Raw genomic sequence first — 12144 nt, 5'->3', positions numbered from 1 at the left:
TTGCTTAAGTCTTTTCACCTATACTTTCTTCACTCGCCTTTGACATTCAGAGACACATCCACAGTCCTCATGTCTTTATTTGATAACTTTCACTGTTCTTCCTGCTAGGGCCTAGTTGAAGGGTAGAGTTCCATGAAATAGAAACAACATTTTTATTAACCCTGTTATTTATTTTTCTTCCAGTAGCAGGTCCAAAGATGAATGCCCCTTGTTTCACTATATTTTATATGTGTCACCTACACATACCAAGTCCATAATCCATTGTTCTGCACCCATTTGCCATGACTAGGTAGCAAGGACACAGCAGCAAAGGTAGGATGATGGTGGCTCCTCATTGCCAGAAATGTCTCAGTCCCAGTTTCCTATAAGTAATTGTGTTCTAAATACAAGTATAGATCACCAGGCTGCTATGTATTCTCACTAAGGGACCATGCTTCCTTGAGGACATAACTATTTGTTACTTATTTAGCACTCTCACCCCTTCTTCCTTTCTAAATGATTCCATTCGGGTATTATGGGAAGGATCTGATCAGTCTCAGAGTTTCTCTTAAGACTATTGATACCTTGGCAGGATATTTCTTTGTTGTGAAGGCTCTCCTGCACATCATAGGGTGTTTAGCAGCATCCCTGGCTTCCCACTAGATGCCAGTAGCTCCCCTTGCCCTAGTCATACAATCAAAAATGTCTCTAGACATTGCCAAATGTCTTCTTGGGGGCAAAATATCTCCCAGTTGAGAAGCTTTGCAAATGACACAAAAGGGAATTTGACAGGATTGATAGAGCTATAGGTTCCAAACCTGGGAGGAGGGACTACTTGGTCTTAGCTTGGAAAGTGGAGACTGTTGGTTCCTGACCAGCAGCTTCTCCTGGCAGGGATGCCCAGGCAGCCCAATATAGTATGTGTCAGCACAATAGCTACTACTCCCTTCCATTTCAGAGTCCTTCACACTGAAAGCTTTGAAGCTAATATTAAGGGCATCTTGATGGAGATTCAGGGACCTTGGCCTGTATGGCCGTGTCTTGCTCAGGAAATACCAGAGGACGAAGGAATGACAGGCCTGGGCCCTTCTCCAACACTTGGTGCATCTGCTGCCCACCAGTGTCTTGTTCCCAATTGTGTTCTTCATGGAAATTCAGGGCTGTCTACTAGGGAAGCAAAAGTGACCTTCATTCAGCTGGTGGTGGCCTCCAGACCCATGGCATTCTTCATTTAGAAAGGCTGTGGGCTCCCAAGGATGCCTCAGGGTTAGGAAGCTGAGGGGTGCGATCTGCCTTCACCCTCACCTGTAAGCCCATTCATGGTGCTTGCTTGCCCACGTCCTCCCCGCTGGCCTACTAAGATGCTTGGGCTCTCTACCTCCCTCAGATGCTATCTGCGTGACGGCAGTTTCTAGTGAGTACTGTGGGGTCAGACTTCCTCCTTCCATTTCTTGGTACCTCACCCACTCCCAAGTCCCAATTCTTCAGAGAGGCTTTCCTTGACTTCACTGTGTAAAGTACCTACCAGCTATTCTATCGTGTTACCTCTACTTTTTTTTTTATATTATCTGATATCTTTACTTGCTTATTTGTTGCTTGACCCTCAACTAAAAGTTAAGTTCCAGGAGAACAAGGACTTTGTCTTGATCATCTTTGTGTAGTCCTCAATGCCTAGACCAGTGCCTGGCACATAGTAGATGTTCAGTAAATGCTTGGGAAGGAATGAATAAAGGAGGGGGTTTAATTAGGCATTGGAATGCCAGGACAAATATTCCACATCTTAAAAAGTGAAATCTACACTGGAGTTGCGTCTTTCTCCATGACCTTTGGCACCCAGTCTGTGGCCATACAAATCACACACCCTGCAGAACTTAAGCCATCTGTGGGGCTTTTCTCCCATGTCCCTTGGGAACTTTGGATCCTTTTTCCCCCACTTCATGTTTCAAGAAACCAATTGTTTTCACTAACTCCACACCAGACTTGTCCAAACCCCATGAATGTAGTAATCTTTGCCCCAGGGAGTGAAGGTCAGGAACAAAAATAAAACCCACACCAGGGAGTAGGACTGAGTTTATGGTAAATTACAAGAACATCTGATAGCTCTCCTGTGACTCATCGATTTATTTTAATGACATCAGAATATGACAGTCTGTTGAATAAAAAATTGTACATTATTTATCCCATAATGGTGATGTGGCACTGTAACATTGTTTTTAAAACCATCTTAAAAGTTTTTCTCTTACAACTTATTAAGATATAGAAATAATCTCTGCCAAATGCCCAGTTCTGTCTTTGCTTGTTCTGGCTAGCTGGCATCTCTCACCATCTTTCCCCAAGCATTTCCTCTGGCACTAATCCAGAATAGAACATTTGGGTAGGGCCACCAAACCAGGCAATGCCCCAGCTTTTCAGCCATCTGAGTGCACTGTGGGGGAAGGGGAGGATACTTTCTTGGACACCTAGTTGGTATCATTGGTATCACAGGGTCTGCCTCAACCTTCACTCTTCCTGGATGCTCACAGTGGAGTAGCAGGAAGAATGATGTCCTGGGTAGATACCTGGGTCTGTTCCTGCCTCTGGTGTTTGTAGAATGACCTTGGTCTCTGATTTAGATATTCCATGTCTGATTCTCAGGTTTATCACTCACCAGGGAGGGATTCCTTCAGGTTCCTTTAGCTCTGATATATGAGACCCTGTGAGTTTTGAGGAGCAGGTCCACTTATGCCAGGGGTTTCTCCTTCCAGCAAAGGCAGTGGGTGGCTGCTTGGCCATAGGGTTCAATCTGATAGTAGCTTTGTATCTGGTAGAAGGCAAGGTTAACTCTGTCCCCTTCCTGGCCACTCCTGGGTTCCTAAGGGTCATTCTGGGGGGATTTTCCCTTTTGCCCTGGCCCTAGGCAATCTCCCTCCCTTTCCTTGCCCCTCTTTTCCTTGTCATGTCCTCTTTCTGAAGTGTCAGACTTGGGTTCCTTTCTGAAATTGAAAAGGCAAAGCCATCTTCTACATGGGGCCTGTTGGCAAGTCAATAATAGCAACAATGATAGTAATAACAGCTGACATTAAAGGTTTTTAGTTTACACTTTACAAAGAACTTTTAAATACATCATCACATCAGCTACTTCAGGATCCTTTGGTTGAGTCAAAGGGATCCTCCCTCCCCTGAATCCTGCTCAGGGGGAAACAGAGCCCAAGCCCCCCTTTTCACATGTGCGTGTCCCCACATGCAAACATTGAACCACTTTTAAGCATGCAAATAACCTGACTGAACTCTTCCTGCCCTGTGGAACTTTATTTCTAGAATTTGGCTGTTGAAGTGAGAGACTTTTAATCTCCATTTTTTAGAGAAAGTTCCTTTTGGGGAGAATTTGCTTAATCTTGCATTAGGTATTTCATAAAGTTAAGGCTTCTAAAATTGAGGGGAAGGCTCAAAAATCACCCTTAAGCCACACTAAGACCCCAGTCCTTTTGGCTGTGCTGATTGCAGCTGGATTCAGGAGTGGGCTCAGAGCATAGTTGGCAGAGGCAGGCCTTGGATTCCTTGAGGGAGGTAGAGGGAAAGCTGCAGCCTGGCAAGTCTTCCCAGAAAGTCAGTGACCCTGGGGCGCAGCTCTCAGGATGGCAGGCCAAGGGGGCTTCATGTCATGTGGAGAGAGGCTAGCTGGGAGTGTTGGTGGTAGAATAACCCTAGGGTGTACCTGTGTGGGTGGGGTGGGCTGATGGCATGAGGGAGGGGAAGGGTATTGAGAAGATCTCAGGACACCCCTACTAGGACAGATATTTTGAGCTACCGCAAAGACTTTTGGGGCTTTCTGGAAATCAGCATTGTTTAGCTATAACAAACTAAAATGAACAACTAGGAGCCCCCAAGCCATTTTGGGTGGCACAGCCCTCTCTCCTCTTTTAAGCCTGTCTCGACTCTGCCACCAATTCTCTTCTTAGAGCTTGTCTTGCTATTTTTCCTGCTTAAAAACCCTGCTGGGTCCCTGTGTTCTAGCCTGCCATGCACAGCTCCTGGTGGTTGAACCCATGCCTTTACGTCTAACCCATTGATTCCTACTCCCTACTGTGCATCCTATACTCCTGCCACCCTGGACCTCTGACTGTTCCCCAAACATACTGGGTCTTTTCCTGCTTCACAGGCCATTCCCTGGAAAGCTCACCCCGCCTCCCCCACCACCCCAGCAAACTCCTGTTCATTCTTGAAGATCCAGGATTGGCAATTCCTACTCTGGACAGCCACTTCCCTTGTGTACACTGCCATTAGGAGACTCCTATAACAAAGCAGTTGTCCCATGATTGTTTTTGCCCTGGACTATAGGATCTTTAAAGGCAGATGTTTCCTTCCCATGAGTAAGTTCTGGAGTTAGGCAAACTGAGCCCAAATCCTGGCTGTACAATTTATTTGGCATCTACTCTTGTGCAAGTACCCTAGCTTCTCTGTGACTCAATTTTCTCAACTGTAAAATCGGCTAGTAACATCTTTACTACAGGGTTGTTTTGAGAATTAAATGAATATGTATAATATGTATTATAAATTAGAATGGTATCTCATGTATAATGTAGTAAGTGCTAACTCAACCTATCTGTTAATATTTGAAACAAATCCACGATAAGGTATACTATGTACCTGGAACATAATGTATATTAGTACATATATTTTTAAGTAAATTCCTCCATCTTATTTCTCCTTCCTTCACTTCTTCCATCTCTTCATCCCTTTCATCCTTTCTTCTGTTCTTGCCTCCCTATCCCTTCTTTCCCTTCTTCCTTCCATCCTTATTTGCCACTTGCCTTGTGCTCTTCCACCTTCCTTTCTTTTCTTCCTCTCTCTTGATTCTTGCAATCTTTGGCCCAGTTGGCCCTCATAGAACCAATAGGTTCCTCAGGGGACCCTCTGTGCTGGAAGGTCCTCTGAGCCCCACGTCCTTCTCCCTGACACTTCTGCAGGGAGAGGCTTCCTAGGGGGAGGAGGGATGAGTGAGAGACAAGGAGTTGGTGTGAACAGTGAGTCCCTGAGCCATCTGTACTAGTCTGAGGGGAGCTGAGAGACAGGGTTCAGTATCTATTGGACAGGCTGCCTTTGTTCACATTCCCTGATACAGAATTCTGTCTAGAAGCTTTCTAGATACTGGGGGAACAGAACAAGAAATGAACACAAGCAGGGAAGACAGCAGTAAAGAATATCTACCTTCTTTTCCTGGTAGGGCTTGTCTGATGAACAGCCTGAATCTTTTGTTTTTATGCTAGAGAAGGAATCTAGAACTTTGAGTCTGGCTCTGTATTTATCAGATATGTGGCTTAAGGCAAGACACAGAGTCTGAGAGAGGCTTGTTTCCTTGTCTATGAAATGGGGCCATATGGCTTTACTCTTATGGAGCAGGGGTTGCATGGATAAAATAAGATGCAGTACAGATAGATGTTGGAAAGTGTTGCAGATGGGCAAGGAGTTGTGAGGACAACTTACGATGATGGCTCAGAGGATCAGGTGGCAGAGGCTTGTCTGTCCCACAGCAAGATCCCCTAAGAACTTTCCAGAGTTGGACTTCTACCAGGGCCATGGGCAGGCTGGGTTTCTGGCCTTCCTCATCCCCGCAGCCCTGGCGGCCAGCTGTCCTAGTACTGCATTCCAATGTGAAATGGGCCAGAGGGAAGAGAATGGTTCAAAAATTTCGGAGGAAGGGCCAGCGTTTGGGGTCTGAGGTGATGGCATGACCCGTTCTTCTACTGGCTCACCTGTAGAGGGGCAGGAAAAGAGGTGGTGTTTTAAAACTTGGCAAAGCAAGCTCAGATGAAGCCTGTGGCAGTTTTCAGATAGCCCTGTGGTGGAAGCCAGAGCCAGCCAGGGAGGGAGAAGAGGGCTCTGTAGTAGTTCAGACCCTGCTGGCGGCCTGGGGCAGGTGGGGGTAGCGACTGTGAGTCAGAGGTGGCCAGGGTGCAGCAGTTTTTTCTGCAAGGACAAGACCTCGGCAGCCGGGACTTAAAAGCTGGGTGCTTTTAGGGAAGACAAAAAGAGTCATTAAAAATAAGAAGAAACAAATCTTTTCCTTCTCTTCCTCTTATCATTCCTTTTCCTGAGCTCAGTAAGCAGGTCCTAGTTTCTGCTGATATGATACTGTTTCATCAACATAAAAACTTCCTTCTTCCTCCTCAGACAGGCTATCACTTCTTTATTCTTATCCTTTTGTTTTAAAACATTTTTATTAGTCTTTTTTCTTAAAATTTTTAACAGCTGTTTATAAAAACACGACAAATACACAAGACTTGGTAAAAATAACTCACTATATGGTACATATACTCAGATGGTGTGATATATTTATATAATAAAAGATGAAAATAGTCACTTTCCATAATAAAAATAAGTTCTATTTTTTTGTTTATTTTACAATATACTTAATATTCTTTTCTTCTGCTTCCTCTCCAGCTTCTGCTGCTTCACCTCACCTCTCGAGGGGATTCCACATGGCTGTCCCAGCCCCACGCAGCTGGAGTCTGAGAGGTGGGGGGGCAGGTGGGTGGATGGCCTTAGGAACACTGGCGGCAGCCACACTCTAAGTGTCTTTCCACCTCTTCCACGAACGAGGAGCCATCCGTGCACTGGAAGACGTATTTCCGCCGCTTGCTGCGGGTGGGCTGGCAGCACTGGGGCCCGCAGCCCCCGCGACATTCCATTATGGGCACTTTGGAGGCCGTGGCACATGATGCATAACCTTTCTGGCGGCGGATCACCTCTCGGACCACCTCCCCCAGGCACAGGCTCTCTGCAGAGGGTGGGAGAAGCAAGGTCAGGGCATGAGTGGTACAGACGATGGGCCAGGGTCCACACCTGGGCAGGCTGTTGGGAAACGTGTGTATGAAGACATTTGTACTTTTTCCACTCATCCCTTCATCTCCCTACCCACGAACCCATCCAGCTGTTCAACAAACACCAAGCACCTCTTCTGGGCCAGACTCTGCTAGATTTACAACTAAGTCCTGAGCATTTATTTCATAGTGACTCACAGAGACCCCGTCCTTTCCTTCAAGGAGCTCAAACACCAAATGAGACAGGGCAGAGTAGTAGACTGTGGGCTAAATCCTGTCCCCAAATTTTGAATGTGCCACCTACACTTAAAAACCAAGTTAATGGGATCCCTGGGTGGCGCAGCGGTTTGGCGCCTGCCTTTGGCCCAGGGCGCGATCCTGGAGACCCGGGATCGAGTCCCACATCGGGCTCCCGGTGCATGGAGCCTGCTTCTCCCTCTGCCTATGTCTCTGCCTCTCTCTCTCTCTCTCTCTCTGTGACTATCATAAATAAATAAATAAAATTAAAAAAAAAAAACCAAGTTAAATGTCACTGTTAAAAACCCCAGGAGATCAACTAAATATTGGGATTTCTGGCTTCGCTGAAAACCAGGAAGTTTCTGGTTTGGCCCAATCCCCACTGGCATAGAGTTTAGATACTAATTTTCTAATCCCCGAAGTGAATGTGTTGGTAATGATGAACCGAGGTAGGGGGCCACACAGGAACAGAACAGGACCAGGAGCCCAAAGCAGCCCAGGGAGGTGTCTCTGGGCCATGCCGCTGGAGTGGAGATCTGAATGAGGAAAGGAGCTAATGAACCCCGATAGCTGCTCAAATCTTCAACTTGCCGCCATACTATCTGTGTCACTTTGGGAGGAGGGCTTGAGCAAAGCATTGGAGGAGGAGAATGAAGAGCTTCGAGCCTGGATCCCTGGCTCAACAACCTGAAGCAAGATACTTGTCATCCCTGAGCCGGTCTCCTTATCTGGAAAATGGTGACACAGTTTCCTGTTCTTCCAACTGGTTCACAGCTTATGAACCTCAGAAGAGACTGAATGAGAAAGGGCTTTATACATTTTAATGAATTTTGGTAAGCTTGATATCATTTTTTAAATTAGGAGATTGTTACAAGATAATGTGTGTATAATGTTGGGTGGGCAAGAGCAAATGTGGCAACATGGTAATTGGGCAATCTGGTGAAGGGAATGTGAGAGCTCTTCATATTCTGGCAATTTTTCTATTAAATTTCAAATTATTTCAAAATGCATTATTTAATAAAAAAATTTTTAATGTGATCAGTTTTGGTTGAGAATAGTATTTAAACTAAGTATAAATGTGAAGGAGTCCTTTAGAGACAGGGTGGTCTCCTAGGAATCTGGGTGCAGGGAGGACTTCTCAGGTCCATGCATGGGAAAGACCCTCCAAGGTGAGGTAAATTTGAATTTTAATACAGTTTTAATTTTCTTGTTTTTGAGCTTATTTCAAAATGAATACACTGCGCAGGCCAAGGCCACTGAAGGGAGAAGGCAGGTTTTGAATTGCTAGGTTGTGGGTCTAACTTGTTACGCCAGCAATGGACAATTGCTGCAGAGAGGTAGGGTATTGCCTCCATTTTCAAGATGAAGGAACTGAAGCTTTGAAAGCAGCTTCATAAAATCATGCAGCCTTCAAGTGGCACCACTGGAACTGGAACTTCAGCCGTCTGGACCTCAAGTCCAACTCTGACCCCTGCGGCCTTCTCAGGTCCGCCTCCCCTACACACAGGGCACCCACCTTGTTCGCAGTGCTCCCCACTGAAGCCAGGCTGGCATATGCAGTAGGGCTCCCCTCGCTCTGAGAAATGGCACTGCCCCTGGTTACACTTGAAGGTTGAGCAGGGGTTGGAGTCATTCTTGTGGTCACATGTGGCCCCTCCATAGCCTTCTGCACACTTGCACACATATGAGGTCCCGGTTGCTACACATTTTCCATGGTTGCAACTGTTGGCAGAGGACAGAATGAGAAGGGGTAGGGCAGAGACAGTGATGCCAGAGGCTTTCTCTGTCCAGCCCAGCCAGTGACCAGGCTCAGACTGGGGTGCCCAAAGCTATGGAACCTTAGGCTTCTTCCATTCTGTGGTCTGCCCTATGCTGGCCAAGGGGCTGAGCATCTGAGTCCAACCCACTGGAAGCTCATATCACCCAAAGTCATGTGGCCATGAGGCTGGCTGGCTTTCCATTTCACAGGCACTGGAACTCACATGTCCAAGGGGCAGGTCACTGCTCAGAAGCAGCTATGCATTCTCTAAACATTTTAATTGCTCTACCATCTTAATTGATAACCAGTGTCACTACTGCTACCACTGCCACCATCAGTGGTGCCAGGCATTGGGATAAGGGGCTTTATACCTGACATCGTTCTTACTTTCTATAATCACCTCTCTGCTGCTGCTACTGTGCAGCAGATAATCTTATCCACATCTAGGTGGAGAATCCGATGCTGAAATTTACCATCATTCTCCTTAATGGAGACTGGTGTTCTCAGCAAGGTCCTCACTTCCTAAGGAGGACCTGCTCTTTGGCTGTGTAAGCTCTTGACCTCTTATGCAGACCCACATACACAGGTTCTGTCTCTAGTCTGACCATACAATCCCTCCAGCTTTCATCAGTGCCCCTTCTCGGGTGGGGACAGGATGGAAGGAGGGACCGAGTCCATGCAGGGTGCCTGGGCTTTAAGGACACTGACCTGTGGCCCAGACAGGGGTCCCGGGCCTCTTGGTCACATAGCGGGCCAGTCCAGCCTGGGTGGCACTCACACACCACGCTGTCCTTCTCCACAGAGCGGCACAGGCCATGCTTGCACACCGTACAGGACTTGCAGCCTGGTGAAACTCCCAGGGACTGTGGTGGGAGGGCCTTGAAGTCTTGCAGCTCGTTGTTGATGCGCACTTCGTGGATGCAGCCGTGGAAGCCCCCCAGTGGCCGGTCTGTGCCCTGGCGCAGGGCCGAGAGGCCGGTAGAGGTGGGGATGCCTGGGGGAGGGGTGCCAGGACAGCCACCTGAAGACCCTCCCCTACCCACCAGTCCAGACCTCCCCTCAGGCTGAGAAGGAGGGCTCTACGTCCTCACAGCTAGGCCCTCATGGCTCTGGGCCTCTGCTGTTCAGATTGAGGGAATGGACCCAAACCTGGGACCTTGTCCACAAAAGGACTTACATCGTTTGTCCTGCACTTTGACTCTTTAAAAAAAACATGAATTTGCAGTCGAAATTTTAATAAAATTTCCCATAAAAGTCCTTATTTCAAGCTTCTATAGAGAAAAGAAGATCTGGCTAGCCACAGAGCCACACTGGCTAGACAGATGAGGACCACCCCCTCCAGGCAGGGAACAGATGGTGCATCACATTCCTCTGCTGTCCCACCAGGCCTCCCCTGCCCCTTGTCACAGCCCTGCAGAGCACAGGGTGGGAGAGCTAGAGTTTGGGAAAGAGGGGTTTGGGGCAGCAGCCTTGATCTGTGGAGCTTTGGGCATCTTCAGTGGGGGAGAAACTATGTTCTTTCTGGGACTGCTCTGGATTGAAGGCTTTCCCTGGGCCCAGGCACCTGGACCAGGTGTGAACAATCTGCAGATTCCTGGGCCTTCCAGAGGGAGACTCCTTGGCAGAGAGAGGTCTTGGGAATCTCTTCACTGAACAGGAAGAGATGTTCTGGTGACTTTTTTTTCTTCTTTTGCACATAACCCTTTGAGAACTACAGGTCCTGGACTGCATTTCAGGCCCAGGCTCTGCCAGACAGGTGGTCACTTCCTTTTTGGCCTTTGTATGACCTTCACCTCAAACAAGTACTACAGGCATCGCCTGAACCCCACAGTGTCTGACACGGCACAGAGGGAATTGCCCTGAAGTCCGCAGATTGTGGGGCCTGGACTCTACCTCCATCTCCTCCCTCCCCATTCCATCTTCAGGTCTTCCTACCATTTCTACCATCTTTACCTCCTGAACCACTTGTACTTCCCAGAAGGAGCCTGGTCTTCTCTCTTCTTCTCCTCCCCATCATCTGGCTGTTTACACTTTAGGGGGCAACTTGGTTGTCACTTCCTCTAGGAAGCCTTCCCTGATATGCTTTGGCAGTGGATGCTGAGAGCAGGGAAACCCCAGCCAGTCGGCCTGGGTGGTACCCAAGCACAGAGCAAGGGTGAGAGGTGGAGGTGGTGGAGATGGGAGGGGAGAAGGGCCTTACCTCCGAGGTATAGGGGGCTGTTGATGCCTACTGCTGGCTGCTTCTGGAGCTTTCCCAGGCTCTTGGGGGCTCCTTTATCCACTACCAGGTTCAGGGTCTGGTTTAGCATCACCAGCTCCACACTATGAAACTGCCCATCATTCACCGTCTCCACACTGGGCAGGAGAGAAGGGGTGAGAATCAGAGGGTTTTCTGGGTGCCTCCCACAGCCAGGCACTGGGCTGTGAATTTGACCAGCATTATTTGGATCTTGACTTGTTTTTCATTTGGAAATAAATTCAAACTTGAATACATTGCAAAAATAGAAACAGTACAGAGAATACTTGTTACTATAGATTCTCCTATTAGCCCCATTTGCTTTATCATTTATTTTCCGTCTCCATATCCATATCTATCTCCACAGACACATAGGCATACACGTATATGCATATACCTATATACACATACACACAGTCTTTCTGAATACTTTATCCCTAGATGCCTCAGTGTGCATTTCCTAAGGACATGGATATTCTATGTAAGCACACTGCAATTTCCAACTCTAGTAAATTTAACATTGGTACCATACTTGTATCTAATCAGTCTGAATTTTAATTTTTTTAGTGGATCCAATAATATTTTTTATAGCATTTTTTGCCCTTCCAATACAAGATCCAGTCTAGGGGCAGGTGGTGCATTCAGTTATATTATTTGCCTTTCTTTCTACAACTTTACAGAGTTAAGCAGACTCCATTCTCAGGCCACCTGCTCATTTTTGCTCTACCCATGCCACTAGGACCATTATTTACTTAACATGTTTTTCTTCAGCCGCTCTATTTCCCCATTAAATATCAGTAAGGATATAAGGCTACCATTGTTCTAAGGAATACAATCCATGAAAAGAGTATTTCAGGGTGATTTATATATTTTTCCTATACAAATGAAAAAAAAAGGATCTCAATTAAAATAATAGTTTGTCCCATCTAAATTCATCGCACCTCCAGCAGTATGTTACATATTTGGATTAGTAATACCATACGACACTGTACTACAATATTTACCGCATTATATAAAGGAGGAAACAGGCGCCTGGGTGGCTCAGTCAGTTAAGCATCTATCTTCAGCTCAAGTCATGATCTCAGGTTCTGGGATCGTCCCTGCTTGGCACAGTCTGCTTCTCCCTCTGCCCA

The 12144-nt window shown here is 46.9% G+C and overlaps 1 protein-coding gene across 1 annotated transcript in view; it reads right to left on the bottom strand.

Moving 5' to 3' along the window:
* Positions 1-2082: 2082 nt before the first annotated feature.
* Positions 2083-12144, bottom strand: part of SLIT3 (slit guidance ligand 3) — a 598525-nt gene continuing 588463 nt past the window's right edge. The window contains exons 33-36 of the mRNA XM_049109434.1: positions 10976-11130; positions 9484-9769; positions 8533-8738; positions 2083-6736 (exon numbers count right to left, since the gene is read on the bottom strand). Of these exons, the coding sequence (XP_048965391.1) occupies positions 6501-6736; positions 8533-8738; positions 9484-9769; positions 10976-11130 (883 nt within the window). The 3' untranslated portion in view covers positions 2083-6500. The remainder of the gene's footprint in view (positions 6737-8532; positions 8739-9483; positions 9770-10975; positions 11131-12144) is intronic.

This window comes from Canis lupus, chromosome 4, assembly GCF_003254725.2.
Source record: "Canis lupus dingo isolate Sandy chromosome 4, ASM325472v2, whole genome shotgun sequence".
Classification (NCBI taxonomy): Eukaryota; Metazoa; Chordata; class Mammalia; order Carnivora; family Canidae; genus Canis; species Canis lupus.
Note: the sequence above shows the minus strand (reverse complement) of the source record. Positions and strands in the feature narration are given on the sequence as shown.